General features: G+C 44.3%; 1 protein-coding gene across 1 annotated transcript in view; it reads right to left on the bottom strand.

Moving 5' to 3' along the window:
- FBXO10 (F-box protein 10) overlaps positions 1 to 23,893 on the bottom strand; it is a 52,903-nt gene that overhangs the window by 14,870 nt on the left and 14,140 nt on the right. The window contains exons 2-4 of the mRNA XM_042913586.1: positions 9,841 to 10,431; positions 5,997 to 6,830; positions 766 to 915 (exon numbers count right to left, since the gene is read on the bottom strand). Of these exons, the coding sequence (XP_042769520.1) occupies positions 766 to 915; positions 5,997 to 6,830; positions 9,841 to 10,425 (1,569 nt within the window). The 5' untranslated portion in view covers positions 10,426 to 10,431. The remainder of the gene's footprint in view (positions 1 to 765; positions 916 to 5,996; positions 6,831 to 9,840; positions 10,432 to 23,893) is intronic.

The following is a 23,893-nucleotide window of genomic DNA, read 5'->3' on the forward strand; positions in this document are numbered from 1 at the left end:
AGCTCTGTCACTAGTTGTATGATTTGGGGAGGCATCTTTAGTGTCTCTTTATGCCTCAATGTCTTTATCCATAAAATGGAATATTAATTCTACCACACAGGGTTGTGTAAAGATTAAACCACAAATAAATACATACATACAAAGTGATAAGCACTATGCATAAAGGCAGATATTATTTTTTCAAGGCCATAAGAAGTCTGGGCCATTCCTTAGTTCCTGGAATATGTGTCTCTAAGGGAAGGCCTGAGCAGAAAAAGGCCTCTCATGTCACTGGTCCTATCTTCTACCATTTCAAGTGGCTTTCACATTGGTGTAAAATCAAATCCACATGGCTTCGCAACATTCATGAGACAAATAATCTTCAGAACTAAACATCATAAATGTCCTTTTTATAGTGAAGAATGATCTAACGTTTTAGTTAGATCCAGGTATCTTGCAGGGCAGATACAGTATCTTTATTCTTCTCAAACTCAAAGCCAACCAGAACCTATCAGAGCTGAGGAAGTGCTCTGTGACATTTCCCTGTCTATCTGGTCCTCTTTTTTCCTGACAAGGAGACTGTAGGGAGGTGACTTATTCAAAGCCATTCCTATTACGTGAAGAAAGAAGACAGAGAGTCACAAGGACACACAGAGAAAAGGCCAGGAACCACTTGCAAACAGGAAGCAATATAAATTCAAGGTGGCAACACTTATTTAAATAATCTCAGAAAAGGCTTCTGAAAAGAAGCTACTCTGAAAAGAGCATGAAGACAGAGAAAAGTACCAGTATGAGTGGGTTGGACTTTTTCCGGATGTCTACTCCTGCCTCCGCATTGTGGTAAATGTTGTTGCCAGCGATCAAGCCTCCGCCCTCCAAGCGAAGAAAGATGCCTGACGCTCTGCAGCGGTGAATGTCATTCCTGAGCATGACGATCTAGGGAGAAAAGAGAAAGCCATTTGTTTTCTTGTCACAGGTTTTTTAAAAAAACCTTTTTTTAAAAGAACACCTGAGTCCTTTCTTTACCATCTGCTCCCTCCCTGCTATTCCACCAGCAGACAAGGATGGCCTCTTCCCACCTGGTGTGCTCCCAGGAGCTGAGGAGCTCTGTGCCCTGCCTGCCTCTGCCCTGTAGGCTCCTTACCAGCCACAGTGGTTCGTTAATAAAACCTGGACCTAAGCTCAGCCCCGTGCCCCGTGTTCACAACTTGTGAACAGAACAACTGGCTCAGGGAATGGAAAGGACCCTCAGAGAAGATGGGATTTAGTGGTCTTCAAACTCTACGTGCACTGGGGTTACATGGAGGTCTCCCCAGGTTCCAAGGGCACAGCTAACAACGAATGGAACCAAGGTCCACATGTGCCTTTGCTAAAGTCACTTGTCTGAGGGGTGTCTAGGTGGCTCAGTTAAGTGTCTGACTCTTGATTTCTGCTCAGGTCATGATCTCACGGTTCATGAGATCGAGCCCTGTGTCTGGCTCTGGGGCTGTCAACGCTGTTAGAATTCTCTCTCTCTGCCCATGCCCCACTCACGCTTGCTCTCTCTCAAAATAAAGTTTAATAACATAACATAAAAAATAAATAAATAACAATAAAATAAAATTCACCTGCTTGAGAAAGCACCTGAGGATAACCTCCCCACTTTCCCTTTCACTTTATAAGACAAAGGCCTATTCTTATCCATTCTGAATCTTTCTTGAGTGTATTATCCTGGGGTGCTCCTTAGTTTGGAGTTCTAAGGGAAACATAAGAAGCATTGGTACAAGGAAGCATTTAAACAAGGTACTACAACCCAGCACAGAGCTTATTTAAGGGGATGATTGCCATTTACATTTTCTTTTTATACTTAATAGGTTATTACCTATAGGTTATACTTAACAGGTTATACTTAAAAGATTCAGAATATATTTGTATTGTTCTAAGCAATTGCGTATTAATAGTAAAAACATATTATATCAGGATAAACTGTGCACTACTAGTAAATAATAGACTACATTAAAATAAAAGTCTAGGGGTGCCTGGGTGGCTCAGTTGGTTAAGCGTCTGACTTTGGCTCAGGTCGTGATCTCACAGTTTGTGAGTTCAAGCCCTATGTCGGGCTCAGTGCTGGTGGCTCAGAGCCTGGAGCCTGCTTCAGATCTGTGTCTCCTTCTTTCTCTGCCCCTGCCCTGCTTGCACTCTGTCTCTGTCTCTCTCAAAAATAAACATACAATACAATACAATACAATACAATACAATACAATAAAATAAAAAAAATAAAATAAAATAAAATAAAATAAAAAAAAATAATAAAATAAAATAAAATAAAATAAAATAAATAAAATAAAATAAAATAAAATAAAATAAAATAAAAAGTCTAGGAGGGTAAGGTACAATGGAAGTCCAGTTTCAAAGGGAAGCTGTTTAGGACAGAGAATGCTGACCAGAGCAGTCACTGCTCCCCGCCCCCCCCACCCCCCACAAGAACAGAATCAGATAATGCACAAAAATATAGCCTTTCTTGAACGTGTCAGAAAACTGAGGTTGCAGGGTGGCCAACAAGCCTGAAATCCAAGGAAAACAGGCACCTCCCAAGAGACAAGATGGGAGCACTTGCCTGCACAGCTGCATATGGAGCCACATGAACCGGTAAGGATTCAGCTACAGGGTTCAGTGCATTGCTGAAGGCCAAGTGTGAACCAGTGTGACAGTGCAGAAGCCCTGGGAGTAGGTATGTCCACTTCTCCAGAGACCTCGTGAGAGGCTCACAAGGAAAGACCGGGGGACAGGACAAGAGACTGAGGACAGACATGGGGGAAAAGGAGAGCAGCTACTACTGTAGGGAAAGTACTAAGCCCCTCTTTGAATTTTCTCCCCAACTTCCCTGTAGAACAAGTCTTCAGCAGTAGGGGGAAGGGCAGCAAACCCTGTCACGGAAGGGAAAGAGAAAACCCCATCTTGGGCTCAGATATTTAGAACCTCCCTAATGCTGGGGATGAGGCAGGACCATTGGAAAGTGCCTACTTCCAAGACCCATAGACACAGCACCTGCCTAAGACTAAGGACAAACTGGGACACAGGAGAAAACCTCCCACCAGCCCAGAGCCACAAGTGACCACAATCTGCTGGGAAGGGTGAGACCATGGAAACAGCACCCCCCCCCAACCCCCCAAGAAACAAAGAGAAGACCCTAAAAGCAGAGGAAAAAACCAGCACAAGGTAAAGAAGAACATGAAGAATGCTGAGGATAATCATAACAACAAAACCTGAACTAGCTTAATCCTGACTAGACTGACCCCAAACCTGGCCCTCTAAAGGCCTAGCATGAGAAGAAGTGTGCCCATTTCCACACATAAATGTGATTGACCTCAATCTCTACTTTCCCAGATACTTGACTTTCAACTAAAAATGGTAAGATACACAAAACAGCAAGAAAAACATCACAGTTTTCTTTGTGGAGTCCCAAGCAACTGGGCTTTCTGCCAGCCTTACTCTCCTGGAGATGTTCTAGGAGGCAGGGAAGGGTGGCTGCCCTCTGGCCACGGGATCAAGGCTTTGCTTCTAGGCATGGGACTAGCTCAGCAGGTCCTGCACTCCCTGCACGCCCACAGCTCCTGCTTGTATGAATGCCACTTAGCATATAATTGTACCTGATGCTGGGTACTCATGAGAAACCATGGATTTTTTTTTTTTTTTTTTTAAGTCAAAAATCAGGAATATCAGTTTCTCAGGTTCCTTGCTAGAGACTCACAAGGAACTACAGGCTGCACAATTTCTTCCCAAAGCCTCTGGAAGCAACAGTTCAAAAGAGCTCCAAGTAAGGCTGTGTAACTTTTCATTTCTCCTTTTCGATGACTCCCAGCTACCACCTGCTCCCAAGTCTGCATGGCAGGGTGCATCTCTCTCCAAAGCCCCAGACCCAGGAAACCAGACAGCACCTCTGCTAGATGTCAGAAATGCTCCAAACTCAGCATGCCCGGAACTGAACTCAGCATCTCTCTTCATGTCCTAATCTCCCATGTTCCTGCTATTGTCTCAGCCACTCAGGCCAGAAATCTAGGCCTCAGGGCTTTGACTACTCCCTCCTAAAGCCCTCCTTCCTACCTCTTCAGACTGTCCTGTCCCCTCCTGTTTCTGAATCACAATTCTCCACTGCCCCTCATTGATCTTGCCTCTTGCCTAGTTCCCCTCCATTCCATTCTCCAGAAAGCTGACAGCATGAGCTCTTCACATACAGATCTGACCATAGTTTTCTGCTTAAAATCTGTCGGCGAGTTCCCATTGCCTCATGGCAAACTCCAATCTCTGTGGCAAGACCTCTGTGCCTCAGCTAGCTGACTCCCTTATCTCACAGCCTCCCCTCAACCTCTGGCCGTCTGAGTTACTTGCAACTCCCTAAATGCGTGCTGTCCTTTCTCACATCTGGGCCTTCACACACACACCTCCACGGTCTCATAGCCTCCCCTTGCCAACTCCTACTCCTCCTGGGAAGCTCAGCCTGGGCACTGCTTCTCCAAGAGACCTTTCCCTGAGGCTGGGCTCCTATGCCACCCATGGTACCTCCATCATAGCATCTCTCACACCGGACTTTAAAAAAATAAACAAAAAACATTTGTTGAGCACTTGCTATGTGCCAGACATACTACTAAGCACTTTATATATATGACCTTAGTTCATCCTTACTGCACCTTGGAGACAGGTAGTATCATTAGTCCAAAGGACACATAGCTAATAAGGGGCAGAGCCAGAATTTGACTCAGAAGCCATATCCCTGGTAAGTATACTAGGTGGGAGGGTGGGGGGAGACCCTCCTGGAGGGCTCAGACCAGATCCTATCATCGCGGTACCTGAGAGCAAAACTATCACCTATCCTTTTTATCTGACCATTATCTCTTATTTTCTATAGGCTGATATTATGCTTTCCTGGTAACATCATCTAAAATCCTCTTTGGAAGTGGACTGGGCAAAATGCAATTAAATGCAATTGCTGCTAACTGTTCTAGAAGGCTGCAGAGATCTGCAAGACTCCCATGTGACACACGTGCAGTGCCCCTCAGCTTACTAGGTGCTTTGGCAATATTAAGGTACCGGATCCTCACAAACCCCAGTGAGAGAGGCAAGTCAGGGAAGCTTGTTTCCATTTTACAGAAGAGGACGGTAATGCTCATGGTGGATCAGAGGAGAGGCAAGATTCAAACTCAGGAGCTAGGCCATGCTTTCTTCCAAAAGGCCATGTCTTTCCTCTGAGAGGCTGTTCCTGTGCTCAGTGGCTTGCAGGATCTGTAGACTGTCCTGCGGCACCCTGAAGAGCCTGCAGGGTGATGACAGTATCAGGGGCAGGATGGACTTAGCATAAAGTCCAAATATCTCAAAGGGGCTTTTCAGGCCCTGGGCAAGGTGGCTTCTGCTCGTCTCCCCTGCCTCATTTCCAACCACTCTTCCCTCCCCAGAACACTGTTGAATTCAGCCCCACACCCAGGCCCCAGTGCAGAATGTTCTGGCTGCCTAGAATGCCCTCACTCTGTACCCCCTTTTCACCACATGCACACTATTTTCCTTGGCTGTCCACTACTCACCCTACAGCTTAGACACCTCTTCTGGGGAGCCTTCTCTGGTTTGGATCAAAGCCAGTAATCATATGTCCCTCAATTTTCTCTCATCCAGCTAAAGAGCCCTTGTTCCTTCTTCTAGGACTAGGGGGACATGGTTGAAAGCAGCATGACATAGCAAAAGGAGTTGGAAGACCTGGGTTCTAGTCTCAGTTCTGCCACTAACTTGCTGTGTGACCCTGAGTAAGTCACATTCCCCCTCTGGGCCCTGTTTCCTCTTCTGTAAAATGGGAACAATAGTTTCTGCTCTATCCAAACCAGATGATGGAACATAAGATAAGGGTGTGTTAGAAGCTTGTATAAAGATGCTTTAAAAAAAAAATAGCCTTCCTATGTATAGCCACAGGAGCCTATCTCATCAATCAAAATCATGTTCCTAGTGACCCAGGAAGGCCTCATGAATTTGCAGAGTGAGCCTTATGACAGCACCTTGCTGTTATGTATACACCGCACTGCATAAGTCAGGTTCCGGAAGATGTTTCCTTCCATCTTGGCTCGGCCATAGGAGCAAACGAAGACGCCTCCCTTTCCGTCCCGGAAGAGGCACTTGCGGATGAGGCAGCCCTGCACGGAGCTGGCCAGTGCCATGGCCTCCTTGTCCTTCTGCAGCTCCTGCTGCAGAGAGTTCAGCACTAGGCAACTGGGCAGCTGAATGGATGCTCCTGGAAGTGGTGGGCCTAGAAAGGAGCCCCCCAGTACAGGGCGTGGGCCTTGCACTTGGTAGGACAGTCTGTATGTGAGCTGGTCCTCGTCCTCATCCTCACCACTAGGACTCAGGCCTCCATCGCTGCTGTCTGGGGTCTGGGCCACCCTTTCCCCATCACTGCCCACCTCTGCCTCCTGTGAGCCAGCCTTGGAGCCTGGCTTTGGGGAGGTAGAAGCTGGGCTGGTAGGGCTTTGACTGCCTTCAATGACAATGTCACAGGTCCTTGGGCTCCAAGCCTGGTCCCTGCTCTCCAGGTCCAGGGACATTAAAGAGTCAGAATCCTCTGTGGGTAGCACACTGGGGGAGGACTTGATAAGCCCTAGTAGATACTTGTAGGCCCAGTTCTTGTCTGCAGATGGGTGGCCCTCCACAGTCACAGAGTTGTTTTCACTGCCCACAAATTCACAGTTTTCCAGGACACACAGGGGCACATTGTGCAGGAAAACATGGGTGTTTTTGAAGGTGCAAAACTTCACTTGGCAGGTGCCTGGGCCATGGACCTGGATATGCCCATTCTCAAAGTTGCAGTTGTCAAATTGGACATGACCCGATGTTGTCTGAGGAATAAAAAAGAGAGAGTGGATAAAACAGGGATGAGAATTACTTTGTTAGGCAGTACTCTAACTGCTCTTTAAGGAGGGTGGAGCACGGAGAGGTCATTTGTCCTGCTGATCCTATCCTCCGCCCCCAACCCCCCGCCCAGGGCATGTGTCAGGCCCCCGGACAGGAAGCTGCACTGCATCAGAGCAGTGAAAATTTGGAGTTGCCTGCCTTTCCCTCCTTCTAATCCCAAAGGGAGGGGGATGAAAGTAGAAATGGATAATGGCAGGAAAAAGTTCACGCTGTGCAGCAGGGCTCTTCCTAAAGACCTCAAATATGAAGTAAATTCTCCCAATACTCAAGAAATGCTTAGTGAGAACATAAACTTTGAGGGGTAAGGATGGGGAAGAGGGAAGAAGCTGAATGCTCAGAAGGATGCTGTGTGAAATGGATCAATGGTAACCAGGAGAAGGAATGTCACTATAGAGATGATACGGAATAACAGGGACAGCTTTGAACTGAGAGAAACACAAGAACTGGTTGGGATTTGAGCATGAGTTTACTGTGACCCCTGAAGGGCGAGGAATCCTAAAGTGGTATCTCGGTTATGTGAAGGAAGTGTGAGGTCACGAGGTGTTGTGCTAGGTCTCAACCCTTCAGCCCACTTTCCATTCACCATCTTCTCTCAGCCCTGCAGCACCCCACAGAGCATCAGCTTGGTGTCTGAACTTAGGACAGAACCGGGCAGAACCCTGAGGGCTAACAGAAGGACAGGCCAGGAGGGGCTAAGTCCTGCCTGGGCTGGGGCAGGCAGTACGGGATGCCCAGCCACAGGTACTGGGAAAGAATCCAGCCTGTCTGGCAACTGGAACATAGCAGGGAGTACAGCAAAGGACAGCAGGCTACGTCCCTAAAGAGGAGGATGAGGTATGCTGCCACAGCTGGGCAGCACTGAGCAGTGGTTAAGATGGGCTCTGGAGTCTGACTGCATGGGGCACTCCCATCTCTGCCTCTTTGTTACCTTGGATAGGACTTCACCTCTCTGAGGCTCAGTTTCTTTGTCTGCAATAGGGGGCTTACCAGCTAATGAAGCAAAAGGCGGAGAGCCAGATACAAAGTTGGCACCTAATAAAAATTAGCTATCATTACCTGGGGTCAGGGACACAAAGGACAGAGACTCTTCTCGGGGAGGGAAGTGCTGAACCCCACAGCACCACTCCCCTGAGCCCCTCAGCTCCCAGGCCTGACTGAGAAGCCCAGCCACTCTGTATTCCTGAAAAGTAACTGTTTCTGGATTTCATGCTAAATGCCACCAGATGGATTTGAACTGTAAAATGAGGGAATGTTCCATGATTCCACTAAGTGATCCAGACACATCCACCCCATGAACAGTTTCTACATTCTCTAGCAGTGACCACCCTTGAGAGCCTGGCCTGGACCTTACTTGCCTTAACCTCTGTAAATTCTTCCTTATGGCTAAGTTAATTTTTTCTAGCTGCAATTTAAGTCTATTTTCTTTTACTTGGTCCTCTCTGTAGATGAACACCAGCTCTCTGGAGATGCACAGCTGTTGTTAGGGTTCTCCTCAGAAGTCACTGAAAACTGCTGTGAAATCACTCTGGCCTTTGCATTTTTCAGGCAAGGTCATCCTAGCCCCTGTCCTGTTTTCAGTTAAAAGACAATCACCAGTGGAGCACTGATACATGCCAAGCATTAAGCCAGATGGTGGGCTGGGCTACAGAGAAGTGTTAAGGCCAGGCCCCCACCCTATGAGGGTCTGCAGCTGCACTTCTAAGGGGGAAGGAGAGGCTGAAACCAACATTTTACCCTCAGAGTAAATGGAAACATCGAAGGTCTGGAATCAAACTTTCTTCTGGGTCTACAGACCCACATAGGAATCGTTCATCAGTCCTTCTGAAACAATCTAGGCCTAAAAAGTAGGCTTTTAGGTTTCCAAGGAATCCAACACAATGTAACTTCAAAGGGGCTTACAATTTGAGTTCTGGATTTGAGTTCTAACTTCACTAATTATGCATTTGAGAAAGTCACTTAGCAGCATCTCTGAGCTTTTTAGTGCCCCTCATCTGCAAAATGGGGATCCCACGTGTACTACCTACCACGAATGTTTGTTGTGGGGATCAAATGAAGTCACCGATGCAAAGTCACCTAGATTATCAATATAGGCTTTGGATCCTAGCTCTGTCTCTTACTATGTCACTTAATCTTGCTGAGCCTCAGTTTGCTCATCTATAAAACCGGATGACACTACACATCTTACTAATGGCTGTAAAGCATATGCCAGGCACACAGTCAGGGCACCATAAACGACTGGTAGTATAGCGATCATTACAAACTTGAGGGACAATTTGTTGTTACTGGTAGAATAGTGGCAACATAATTATTATTGATTAGGTACAAAGTTTACATATTACAATGTTTCTATGCAAGGTAAAGCTGTAAACCGCTCTGCCAGGACCTACCAACGTGTCAATACATACTTTGCTTTGAATACAGCCTGTGTGCTCTGTGTTACCAGAGGATATGTGTTGGGCTGGTATTTCCTGAGCCTCTCTCAAGTCACTCTTGGTGAAAGCCTGACCTTCCTTGATCCTCCTTCACAGGGTGGGGCTGACATGCTAAAGGTCATTGGTCTTGCATAGCCTCCCCTGGCTTTGCCTATCTCTGAGCATGAAGTGTTGTTCTCTGCTTCCTGAGACCATGTGGCATACTCCCAGACCTGGCTTTCCCACCTAGCTACTCCCCTGTGGTTCAAGTGCATCCAGTGGGGAAGAGGAGTACAAAGCAGTTCGGGTTCTGAGTCCTTGGCTTATTTTTTAATACAGTTTTGCCAGGAATAAAGCAGAATGTTGATTGTTACTGTGCCCATTTCTTAACTGGTGCAGAGGAGCGTGTTACAGGAATAACGACAAAACTCTTAATTCCAACAAAAAGGGGTTGCAAACCCACTAAAAAGAGGCCAAAGCCCAGGGTCAGGACTGGAGAGGCCACCTGGATATGGACACCCACCTTAAACATGAAAGGGGAGAACCAGGCCGGCATGAAGACAAGGTTGCACAGGCGTGTGGTGGAGCAGTGCTGATCAATGCTGGCTAGCAGGGCCACTTCACCCAACTTCCCGTGGCCTACGATCTCCACGGGTACCTTCAGGATGATTTCACCTTGCTCTTCATACACACCTGGGAATAGCACAATTCGGTCATACAGGCTAGCCATGGCCAAGGCACTGCCCAGGCTGTCAAACTCATGGCCTGGCCCAACACTCAGGGTACGGCGTTCCCTCCTCCGGCGAAATAGAGAAAAGCAGACAGAGGACTCCAAGTCCAGGGCATTCTTGGTCCATGTCTTAGAGGCAAGGTAATGTTGCTTGAAGGCCTCCCTCCAAGACTCAGGCTCCACATCGGGCTGGTTGGGCCAGTTTGGGTGGCGGCATTCGGTGCATCCCAGACACAGCTGCCGCCAGCGGGTGCTGTCGAGACTGAGGATCAGGTCATACCAGGCTCTGCACACCAGGCTGCAACGGCCCAGGTCGGGAAGGTGCAGATAGGCTAAGATCATGCGCCACAGCTCCAAGGGGAGACCGCCGGCCTCCATGGTCACCTGGGAGCAAACACAAAACCAAAGAGGTTTTTGTTGACCCCTCTTACAGTTCTTCTTCTTAAAATATTCCCTGCCTTCTCGTGACCCCAAGGGTGTGCAAGAGAACAGGGCCCAGCCAATCATAGAGCTCCATCCCCTCAATCAGAATCCTCCTCTGCGATTGTTCCACCTGGAATCAACAGGCAAGACTCTCTTTTCTCTTGGTCAGAAACTGTAAGGATATAACCCCCAAACTGCTGTTCAGCCATATTCCCCACTTGTGGAAAGAACCTTGTGGGTACCAGAGCCAGGCAGAGATGAGGAGATGAAAGATGAAAATTGAGAAAGAAAGAAAAAAAGCGATCACACGTATATGTGTCCTGGAGGTACTGACTCCAGACTCCTGAAGCTGCTCTGGCATATGCAGTTCTTTCCTCACTTCCAGGAGGTACCTCAATGGCCTTCTAATAAATTCCCTTTTTTGCTCAAGTTAGCTTGATTTGGGTTTCTATGACTTGTAGCAAGGTTTTGGACTAATACAGAGGGAACCCACCTTTCACTGTTCCAGTCCTAGAGCTCTGGACTTCCCAGACTCCCAGGGAAGGGACCTCTATTTCTTCACAGCAAGAGGAATGAGAACTGAGGCAGTGAGTGTCTGTCTGTCTGCCTCTCTTCATTACCAGATCACATAATTACACTGTACTCCCATGTGAGGCAGCCTCAGGAAAGACTGATGCTGGGTCAGGCTGTGAGTTTTGGTCCTGGCTCTGTGGCTGGTTACTGATGCAACCCTGTGTCCTAAACACCTACCATGCTGGCTGCCCAGCCATCTGCGCCCTTGCTTTCTGCCCCAACAACAATTTACCCCACATGTTTAGAGATGCAGAGCTCCCTGGTAGCTCTGTCTGTGGAACACTACTCCCCAGGCCCTTAGCAGCATATAGTTGGGATGCTGGATGGCTCCAACTGGACCACTGAAGTCTCCACTGGAATAGGATTTGCAATTCTAGAATCAGGTTGACTTCTTTCCTGAATGGAGAAGAATGAAAGGCTTCTTTCCTGAGCCATAAACTCAGGAAGAGTTGCTAACGACCATTTTCTTTGCGGGGGGGGGGGGGGGGGGAGGAAGGGCAGAAGAAGCTAGTCTATATTGAGAGAAGAACGAATTGGAGACAAAGAAATGAGCAGAGAAAAGGGCAGAAACCATGCCAGTTCCTCTATGGCACTCCAGGTCAGGGCTCCAGCCTATGCTTAAGGCTCAGCTTTATCCTTGCCTTTTGAATTCCATCAGCTAGCTCTGTGCTCTTGTGATAAATTCTCCTTTTTGGTTAAGTTGGCTTCATTGAATTTCTGTCATTTATACCTAGCTAAAGCCCTCTCATTTATGAGTGTCAATTTCCCCACCTAAAAAACAAGAGGACTGTGTTAGATGACCTAGAGCAACTTCCAAGTCTGAAACCCTATAAAGGCTCTAGACAACTAGAAACTCAAACTGGAAATAGGGCAGACTTCACAGCCAACTGTAATCCAGTTGTTAACCTCTTCAGGGCCTTGGTTTTCCTCCCCATTTTATGAAAACGATGATCATACCTGTCACCTATCTAGGCCCAGGAAGGCTAGAAGCACAAATGTGTGATTATGTCTGCAAGATCTCTGAGCGTCATCATGACAGGTGTGACTTTACCTTTACAGATTGGAATGAGGGTCTGGGTAGGTAGGTTTTTCTATAATGATCACCCAGTGACACTTTACTAAGTCCTCAGCAGCAATGGAGAAAAGCTGGGCTCTGGACTGGTAAGCATTACAGAGCAAAGACTGGGCTCTTGATAGCTGTCACTCTCAAATGAACACTGCTTTATTCACAGTGTGAATGGGTCTCTGTGACACCCATGTCCTGTTCCTCACTTCCTTCTTTAGCCATACCTCTTAGGCTTTTTAAGAGAAAAGTGTTTTGTTTTGTTTTTTTTTTTTTTATTCATCTCAAGAGAGCAAGAGTGAGAGAGAGAGAGAGAACTAGAGGGGGAGGGGTAGAGAGAGAAAGGACAGAGGATCTGAAGCAGGCTCCAAGCTGACAGCAGAGAGCCCAATGTGGGGCTTGACTCATGAACCATGAGCTCATGACCTGAGCCGAAGCCAAATGCTTTAAGCTAAGACTGAGCCACCCAGGCACCCCCAGAAAATTGTTCTTCCCTCCTTCTCTAACTATTGTAAGAAAGTAAGTATAGCTAGGTGATCATATCCCTTGGCTTCAACTACAAAATCTGAATCTCTAGCCCCAATAGTCTCTCTCAGGCCTTCCATACATGGGTACCCAATTGCCTGTTGAGCATTTCTATCTGTATGTTCCACAGATACTAAAAATTCAGCATTGTATCCAAACCAGAACCTCAACTTCCATTCTGGCCATGACAAAATAACTGGAACTAGATTCTCCCTCCTGCCATGAAAAACTATAAAGTTGCTCTGGGGGCACCTGGGTGGCTCAGTTGATTAAACACCTGACTCTTGAATTTGGCTCAGGTCATGATCTCAAAGTCATGAGATCAAGCCCTGTGTCAGGCTCCATGCTGAGTGTGGAGACTGCTTGGGATTCTCTCTCTCCTTCTCCCCCTCCCCCCAACTCTCTCTCCCAAAATAAACAAACTTAAAAAAAAAAAACCTATAAAGTTGCTCTGAATATATGGTTTCAGGCACTGAACAGCAAGCTGTGCAGGGCTGTATTCTTGGAGAGAAGGGAAACACAGGAGGGGAGCGTGTGACTGTTCTAGCTTTCACTCAGGGCATCTTCTCATAGTGGGGTAGAGAGACGATACCCAAGCAGAGTGGCAGTCTCACTGAGCAGGAAGATCTGAGTTCTGTGATGCTTGAGTGCCTGGAATCTGTGAGGCAGGGTGAGGTGGGTGGGCAGTTTCTTGGCTCAAGGCTGGACTGCACGAGCACAGGGCAAGTCTTCATGGGACCTAGTAGAGATCACCTACTACAGGGTAAATGGGGGTACTAGAGATCATACAGAGCTGGGAGCCAATGGAAGTCCAGTCCAGAATATGGAGTCTCACACCGAGACTCAGAAAGTATATACCACAGGGACATATTCAAATTGGAAGAATAAAAGCAAGCCTGATAGGATCAAAGCGTTCTGCCAGTAACTGAACTGTTAGAATACAATTTAACACTCAACAAAAACAAAAAGACAACATAATCTAGACTCCCTCAACACGTCAGCCACAAGACAGTGTGGTATGGGCATGAGGAAAATAGAGTTCAGAACAAATATGTGTACTGAGCAACTAACTTTTGACAAAATATCAATGCAATTCAATGGATAAACAAAAGTCTTCATCAAATGGTGTTGGGAAACTTGACCTGCATATGAAAAATAGAACTTTTGACCCATACCATATACAAAAATTTAAGATTGATTTTAGACCTCAGCACAAAAAACAAATCTATAAAGCTTCGAGAAGAACACATAAGAAAATATGCAACCTTGGGATAGGCAAAGATTTCTGAGAGCACAAAAGGTACTAATCATAAAAAGACAAAAATCAATAAATTAAAATTTATCTCAAAATTAAAATTTTCTGCTCATCAAAAGGCATTATTAAGAAAATGAAAAGACTGAGGCACCAGGGTGGCCTTAGTTGAGTGTCCAACTAAGGTTGTGATCTCTCAGTTCATGGGATCAAGCCCAGTGTCAGGCTCTGCACTGTCAGTGCAGAGAATCCCAGTGCTTGGGATTCTCTCTCTCTGCACTGCCCTCCCCCATCCGTGAACATGCACACATTCTCTCTCTCTCTCAAAAAAAAAAAAAAAAAAAAATTAAGAAATGAAAAAAAATGAAAAGATAAATGAAAGAACAGGAGAGAATATTTGCAGTGCATGTATAGGACAAAGGGCTTGTATCCAGAAAAGCTCAAGAAATCCTACAGCTCAACAACAACACCAACAACAATCCAACAAAAAACAGGCAAAGATTTGAACAGAAACTTCACAAAAGAAAAACTAATGGCCAAAAAGTTCAAGAAGAGCTGTTCAACATCATTAGTATTCATTACTTGATTTATATTAAAACTATAATGACAGAGATGTGTGTGTTACACTCACTACAATGGCTGAAACTGAAAACCCTAAAGGCATCAAAGCACCAAGATGTGAAGCAACTAGAACTCTCACACATTGTGGTAGGAGCATAAAATACTATAATCACTTTAGAAAGCTAGTAGTCTCTTCTGTCATTAAACATACACCTATGCTATGACCTAGATATTTACTGGAGATAAATGAAACTGTACACCTATGAAAAGACTTATATCAGAATGTTTACAGAGGCTTTATTCATAATAGTAAAATAACCAAACAAAAAACTGGAAAACAACCCAAATGACCATCACCAGAAGAGTAGATAAACAAATTGTGGTGTATTCATGCAACGCAATACTATTCAGCAGGTAAGGAGATGAATTACTGACATATACAATAGACAGGTGAGCCACAAAAATATGTTAAGCAAAAGAAACCAGTCACAAAAGACAACGTATTGTATGATTCCACACAGGTAAAGTTCAAAAACAGCCAAAATAATCTATAGTGATAAAAATCAGAACAGTGCTTGGGGTGCCTGGGTGGCTCAGTTGGTTGACCGGCTGCCTCTTGATCGCCTCAGGTCATAATCTCACGGTTCATGAGACTGAGCACTGCCTCAGGCTCTGCATTGACAGAGTGGAGCCTGCTTGGGATTCTCTCCCTCCCCACCCCCCCCCCCTACAAAATAAAAATAAACTTTAAAAAAAAATCAGAACAGTGCTTGAAGGGGTCACAAAGAAACTTCAGGAGTGAAGGAAATATTTACATCTTCACTGGTACGTGAGTCACATGGGTGCAGACATCTGAAAAAACTCACTGCATTGTATGCTTCTGTTTTGTGCATTTTATTGTATGCAAACTATCTCAATTTAAAAAATAGTATAGATTATCATCTCTCCACCCCTGTTCTACCACCTTTATTCCATGTCCCAATTAATGGCACCATCATCTTCCACTGCTCCTGTTGGTAACTGATTTCTTTTCTCTACTTCTGTCCCAGATAGTCTCTCGAGTCTGGTATTTCCACCTCCTTTAGCACTCTCAAATCAGTCCTTTCCTCTCTCCACTTTCTGTCACCATGCTGTTTCTGGCTTCACCATCTTTAGTTTGGATTACTACAGGTGATTCTCAACTGGTCTCCCTGGAACCAGCCCTGCCTCCTCCATTCAATCCACTTCACATTCAGCCACCAATGGAATCTTTTTAAAATATAAACCTGGTCATGCCACTTGTCAGCTTAGAATTCCTCAATGGCTCCCCATGGCTTCCAGGATAAAACCTAGTACAGATGACAGGTCATGAGCTTATCTATTTCTCAAGCCTCACCACTGACATTTGTCCCATCTATGCTACTCTCCCAACACCACCTTGTTCAGAGGGCCTTTCTTCATCCTCTCTCCTCAAACATTTAGTGGCTCCTCTGGCACCCCACAGCCATCTGAGAACTGTTCTATCACAGCCTTTTTAAAGTGTAAATCAAGGGGTGCCTGCATGGTTCACTTGGTTAAGCTTCTGACTCTTGGTTTCCTCTCAGGTCATGATCTCATGGTTTGTGAGTATGGTCCCTGCATTGACAGCATGGAGCTGCTTAGGAATCAATCAATCTCTCTCTCTCTCTCTCTCTCTCTCTCTCTCTCTCTCTCTCTCCCTCTCTCCCCTTCCCTCCCTCCCTCCCCTTTACTTCTTGTGCAAGTGTGCTCTCTCTCAAAATAAATAAACTTAAAAAAAAAGTGTAAATCAAAATGGATTACACAGAGCAAATGTAGAGTTTAGTGAATTGTTTTACAAGGCAAACATCCTACTAACCTATATCAAAAAACAGAATTTTGGGGAGCCTGGCCCACTCAGTAAGTGGAGCATGTGACTCTTGCTCTCAGGGCTGTGAATTCAAGATTACTTAAAAAAAATGTTAAAAACAAACCAGAATTTTGTCAGCCACTCTAGAAGCCTCCCCATGTGCCCCATTGCGATCCTCCCCACAAAGATACACATATTCTTGATTCTGTAGTAATCACTTCCTTAGGTCTTTGTGCTTTTACCACCTAAGTATGTCTCCTTAGATACTAGAATCTGTTTTGTCCTCAGGTTTTTAGGTTGATGTGTGTTTGATTCTCGTTCCACCCACAGGTTCTCCATCCATCCTCCTGCCCCCCCCCCCCTTTTTTTTTTACAAGTTGCCTGTCGAAGAACCTCAACCATCTGACCAGTTTCTCGGTCTGAATTTTGCTGACTATATGCTTTCTCAAGAGTTCAATTTGTTACCCTGTCGTTTGGATTTCCTGCATATTGGCAGCTGGATCCAGAGGCTTCAGCAGGCTCAGGTTTGATCTCTTTAGCAAGGCTACCAGTGGCATTGTGTCTTTTTATCATAAAGTATCCACAATCCTGGCTGTCTCTTTTTTGATGTTCATATTCACCAATGCCCAATGCTTAGATACATAAATTTATTGGAGGTAACAAAATGGTGATGCTCTACTAACTGTATCACTGGGTTCATTTCTTTGCTGAAGTAATTGCATTAGGAGATGCTGCTCCTCATCTAACATTTGGTTATCCAATTTTACTGTACACTTAGGAAAGGCCTCTTTCCTTTTATTTTCCAGGTTGCAAGACAAAGAACTAGTTCCCTGTTATTCTTTGAAGGTAACTAGCGTGTGTGTGTGTGTGTGTGTGTGTGTGTGTGTGTGTGTGTGTGCGCGTGTGTGTGTGCGTGTGTGTAAACCATTAGTACGAACTCATGGCTTTAAACCTATTTTAAAGGGTTCAAGTCTGAAATTACTATTCTTACTGAAGCTCAAATTGAGCCATCTTTGGCCTCAATTTGGTTCCTCAGTCATTTTTGATACAACTTCAGTCATCTTTGATAGCTTCCTTGCTATGTGGTGTCAAGATGTCCCTGACTCATTTTTTACATTTACTGCCCAGACATGGTATCAGACATTTCTCTAAGAATTTGTGCTTTTTTTTTTAATGTTTATTTATTTTGAGGGAGAGAGAGCACAGGTGGGGCAGGGGTAGAGAGAGAGAGAGAGAGAATCCCTCTATGCTCTCAGCGCAGAGCCTGCCATGGGGTTCGATCCCATGAACCTGAGCCGAAATCAAGAGTTGGACGCTTAACCGACCGAGCCACCCAGGGTGCCCCGAATTTTTTTTTGAAGTTTTATTGAGATAATTGTAGATAATTGTAGGTCCACATGCACTTGTAAGAAATAAGAGACAGCTCTTGCATACATTCCTAGTTTCCCTCAGTGGTAACATTGTGCAAGACTATGATCACAGCCAGCATAGTGACACTGGCACAATCTACCACCTTAATCAGATCTCCCGTTTCACTTGTACTCATTTTTGTGTGTCTGTATTACGTTCTATGCAATCTTACCACCTGTGTACGTTCCTGTATCCACTCCCACAGTCAAGACACCGAAAAATTCTGACACAAGATCCCTCGTGTTACTCTTTTATGATCACACCTACCACCCTGCTGACTCCTCTTCCCTGTTCTTAATCCCTGACAACCATTCATCTGTCTTCCATTTCTAAAACTGTGTCACTTCAAAGATATGTGTAAATGGAATTATACAATACCTAATCTCTTGGGATTGGCTTTTTTGCACTCTGCATAATTCCCTGGAGATTCATTCAAGTTGTGTGCATCAGTACTTTGTTCCTCTGTAAAGCTGAGGAACATTTCACGGTGTGGATGTGCCACAGTGCACATCTGCAGAATCCTGACAAGTGCATTCATGCATATAATCTCAAACCGTATCAAAAATAGAATATTCCCTCACGACTCTTCTGTCAATTCCTACCCCAAATCCCAAGAGGCAACCATTGTTGTGACTTTTCTACTATAGATTAGTTTTGTCTGTTCTAGAATTTCATATAAATGGAAACACGCCATATGTATTCTTTTGTGTTAAGACTTCTTTTGCTTAGTATAACATTTTTGATACTTATTCATTTTGTTGCATGTATTAGTAGCTCGTCCCTTTTTATTGCTCAGTAGTTATTTCATTGTACATTAATATATCACAGTTTTAAAAAATCAGTTCTCCTATAGATGGAAAACTGAACTGTTTCCAATTTGGGGCGATTATGAATAATGCTGTTAGTATTCTTAGGCAAGTGCTTTGTGGACATGTTTTAATTTCTCTTGAGTAAATACCTACAAATGGAATTGCTGGGTCTTTTTTCCAAAGAAGTTGCACATTTTACACTCTCACCGAGAATGTGTAAGAAATACTGTTGCTTTACAACTTCACTACCATTTATGGTTGTTGGTCTAATTCTATCATTCCGGGAGGATGTAATGGCATCTCATTTTGGTTTTAATTCTCACTTCCCTCATGACTAATGATGTTGAGCACATTGTCATGTACTTACTGCCATTCATAAATCTCCTTTTAGAAGTGTGTTAACATTTATTTTTTTCTAGTTGGCATTTTTTTTTTTTATTATTCAATTATAGGACTTTTTAATATAATCTTTGGCAGACAGATTTCTGTGAATATTTTCTCCAGGTCTGTAGCTTATCTTTTCATTTTCTTAATGGTGTCATTTGATGAGAAGTTTTAAATTTTGATGAAGTCTAATTCACCTTTTTAATTTTATTTTTTAATTATTTGAGAGAGAGAAAGACAGAATGTGAGCATGAGTTGGGGAGGGGGCAGAGGGAGAGAGAGACAATCCTAAGCAGGCTCCACCCCCAGTGCAGAGCTTGATGTGGGGCTCAATCCCACGACCCTGGGATCATGACCTGAGCTGAAACCAAGAGTTGGATGCTCAACCAACTGAGCCACCCAGGCACTCCTCACCTTTTTAAAATGATTCCTTTTAACTGAGAAGCCTTTGCTAACTCCCATGTCATGAAGATATTTCCCCATATTCTAAAAGTTTTGTGGTTTTAATTTTTACATTTTGATCTATGATCCAGCATGAATTAATTTTTGCTATGGTACAAGGTAGTGATTGAAATTAATTTTTTATGTGAGTATTCAGTTATTCCAACACCATTTGCTGAAAAGAACCTCCTCTCCCCAGTTGGTTTGTCTTGGTGCCTTTGTCAAAAATCAAATGACAACAGTGTGGGTCTATTTCTGGGTGATTTATTGTTTCATGGATCTATTTGTTAACCCTTATGACAGCACCACACTAGCACTATGCTTCTGACACTTTTCCTTTTATGAAATGTGCTTCTGGTGTCAAGTCTAAGAACACTTCACCTAGCTCTGAATCCTGAAGACTTTCTCCTGTGCTTTTCCTAAATGTTTTATAATATTAGTTTTTACATTTAGGTCTGTGATCCATTTTGATTTAATTTTCGATTAAAGTGTAAGGCTTAGGTTGAAGGTTTGGGTTTTTTGTTTGTTTTTTTTTGTTGTTGTTTTTTGGCCTATGGTTGTCCAACTGTTCCAGCACTGTTTGCGGAAAAGACTATCCTTTCTCCATTGAATTGCTTTTGCACTTTTGACAAAAATCAGTTGAGTTTATTTCTGTCCTGGTATCTTTATTTTTTTAATATTTTTAAAATGTTTATTTATTTTTGAGAGAGAGTGAGACAGAGAGACAGAGAGGAGGGGCAGTGAGAGGGAGACACAGAATCTGAAGCAGGCTTCAGGCTGTGAGCTGTCAGCACAGAGCCTGACACGGGCTCAAACCCATGAACTGCGATGCGAGATCATGATCAGATGCTTAACCAACTGAGTCACCCAGGTACCCGTATCCTGGTATCTTTAAATGGAAGCACTATTTCAAGACCACAACCAGGGTATTAATGATGTTTACTTCCACCCTGTTTCTAAGACCTCTCAGTAGACTTCTATTTCCTCTATTAGATTGAGGGGTTCTTTGGGGGATAGGGACTGGATACTTTGACCTCAGAAGGCTCAATACCTGGTCTGACCCCCTTTTCTACTCCAACTATTCAGGGCAACAGAACAGACAAGAAAATCATTCTAAGCAACAGGATACCTAGTTTAGGATACTAGACAGGATATTAGACAGGATACTCTAAAACCAGGTCCACTCTCCCCAGATACGACGAGACTGAGACTGGTTTTTCCCAGGTTCTGGGTTCTTACAGGAAATGATGACAATAAGTAAACCAGAGGAGATAACTACATGATTTATTATTACCCATAACTGACTTGACCAGAGTCAATGGGAAAAGAAACAGGTCAGCAGAACTTTTGGTAAGATTAAGTTAACCCTTCTATATATATTTAACTCTCACAGAACTCCTTTCCCTCACGACTTCCTATCTTTGCACTCCACATCCCTCTCAAACTTCTTCCCAGACCTTAGGTGGCTCTGCCTCTAATTACTCATTTCCCAATTTGAATGTTGCTCTTCTCATTATGATGTCATTTGCCTGAAGAAGGAGCTCTGATGCCAGGGCCACTCTGAGTGGGTTAGATGTAGTTCAGTCTCAATTAGCCCCTCTCTTCCAACTGTTTTTGGCTCACTTCACTCATAAGATAACAACAATAGAGGTGTCTGGGTGGTTTAGTTGGTTAAACGTCCCATTTTGGCTCAGGCATGATCTCATGGTTCATGGGTTCAAGCCCTGTGTCGGGCTCTGTGCTGACAGCTGAGAGCCTGGAGCCTGCTTCCCATTCTGTGTCTCCCTCTCTCTCGGCCCCTCCTCCATTCATGCTCTCTGTCTCAGAAATAAATAAACATTAAAAAAAAAAAAAAAGATAACAACAACAAAATTACTTTGCTGTTTTTCCATTAGGTCTTGCTGACCTGTACAGGGTTCTCTGAATTCAGTGACTTCATCTATCACATTGCTTCTAGCTGGTCTTCACCCTTCACACAGTCCCTTTCTTGTGACTAGCTCAGATACAGCCTCCTTCTCTCAAATACTAGATGCCCCTCTAATCGTCTGTGTCCCATATGGTTTACATTTATCTTTTTCAATTTTTTAGCTCCCTATTAAAAGGAGCTCATTTATAATACTTTTTAAGCTGTCTTTGCTTCGCCTGTTTTTTATTATTTTGCACTTCGATGTAAAATCATCAGAAGAACACTATTATCCTCATTTTAACAAGTTCCTATATGAAAGCATGTAAATTATCAACCACCCAAGCATTTCTTCCCAAAGGGTTATCTTCTTTTTTTAAAGTTTATCTATTTTGAGAGGAGGGGGGGTGCAGAGAGACGGAGAGAGAGAATCCCAAGCAGGTTCCGCACTGTCGGAGCAGAGTCCAATACAGGGCTCGAACTCACAAACCATGAGATCATGACCTGAGCAGAAAACCAAGAGTTTTGCCTTGTGGTGCACAGGAGAGAGGGGCACGAAAGAGAAAGAGAATCCTGCACCATCAGCGTGGAGCCCAGTGTAGGCTAGATCTCACGAACCATGATATCATGACCTGAGTTGAAATGAAGAGTCCAACACTCAACCAACTGAGCCACCCAGGCGCCCCTTGAAGGAGTATCTTTTGATCATTAAGAGCTTTGACTTATCTCTTATGCCCCTTGTTCTTTGTCTCTACCTCCCACTTCCCAAGTTATTAGCTTCTCTGATTAGAACTGTATGGCGTTCTTCCTGGAAGCACCATACACTGTGTACTTTCTGACATGCCTTATCCATGATGTTCTTTCCTTCCACTAGGGACAACTCTGATAGCTGTTTGAGAGTGGATCAGCTAACCTTAAGGGACCTAACCTGTATAGCCTTCCAGGTGAGAGACTCCCATATGGCCTTTTGTACCTAACCTGTATAGCCTTCCAGGTGAGAGACTCCCATATGGCCTTTTGTAGGTCTGCCCGGTCGGGCCTCCTCTGGGACCTATTGCTAATGGTCACTATACCCAAATTACAACTACTCACCCTGATAACCACATCTTACCTCACTGCTGACTTGAACCTTGTTCATTATATAACAGCCAACCTACCGTATGTATGCCCCATGTGACATCTCACAGCACCCAGCACTGTCAACTTCTATCCCAGATGAGTTTTCCCAGTTACCATAGCAGTCCATCAATAAGCAATACACTGGGTCACCACAACTGCATTATAGAGACTACAGCAAGAACCAAACATACTATCGAATACCTGCACAAACTACATGCTTAATAATAGTGTTTTTAAGTAAACGAATAAGCAGAGGTCAATTTCCATCATGCCCCCACCCCAATTTTTAGTTAATTTATTTTTGTAAACTTATGTAAATTTACTATGTAAACCCAGTTTCAAGGACCTTCCCTCTCCATTCAAGTTTCCTGTATCCATACAGAAACTCCTGTATAGAAATTCTTAAAGTTCCACGGTGAATAAAAAAAATTAAATAATAAAAATCCCTTTTATTCCTTGGTTCCTTTGTTTTGTCAATATAGCCCTTATGGAGTGTGGGGGATACTGGGATGAGAAAAAAGTGATAGAAAATGGACAACCTAGGATAGAAAGAATTGGAGTACTGCAGCTTACAGAGCTCAAAAGGAAAGAACATCTTTTATTTTTTTGAGAGACAGAGAGAGAGCATGAGCCAGGAGAGGGGCAGAGGGAGAGAGAGAATCTTAAGCAGAACATTAATATTAAGAAAGAACATTTTTAAACCAGACTTGGAGAGACTTCCCATGACAGTGGTTCTTAAAATGTGACTCTTGACCACCTACCTCAAAATCACCTGGGGCCTGTTCCTAGCTCCACTTCGCATCTTCAGAATGAGAATCTTTGGAGTGGAACCAATTATCTGCATGCTTATCAGGTTTCCTGGTGAATGCATAAAAAGGGCCCCTATTCCAAACTTTGGTGCAGCATCCTCAATGAATGGTTCTCCTCAACTTTCAACCCTCTGGGTGATACGGCCCTCCCTGTATCATCTTGAAGTCAGAAGACCTGGACCGTGTTGTATGAAACCTTGAGCAAGTCACTTAATACCCTGGGCTACAGTTTCCTCATATATAAATTGGAGACCTTGATACTACCCCCAAAGGACAGCTGTAACAATGAATAAGATCCAATGCACCTTGTGCTGGTAATCAGTGCTTTTCACCAACTATTCCCAGTTTCCCCTCCTGGCCACTTGATAGGATTGCACCGGTCCTTCCTATGGTTGGGTGGGGCCACATAGCTAGTATTAATCAATGAGTTTTTTTGTTTTTTAGAGAGACAGAGACAGAGACAGACAGAGAGAGAGAGAATATATTAGTTGGGGAGTGGGGCAGAGAGAGGAGAGAGAATCCCAAGTAGGCTCCACACTCAGCACAGACCCCCATGTGGGGCTCGATTCCACAACCCTGGGATCATGATCTTAGCTGAAATCAAGAGTTGGATGCTCAACCGACTGATCCACCCATGTGTCCCATTCAATGAATTATGAGTAGAAGAGGTATGTGCTACTTCTCGACTATGCAAGATCATCCAGAGCTCTGTTTTTCTCTGGCATAGC

This window comes from Panthera leo, chromosome D4, assembly GCF_018350215.1.
Source record: "Panthera leo isolate Ple1 chromosome D4, P.leo_Ple1_pat1.1, whole genome shotgun sequence".
In the NCBI taxonomy this organism is placed as follows: Eukaryota; Metazoa; Chordata; class Mammalia; order Carnivora; family Felidae; genus Panthera; species Panthera leo.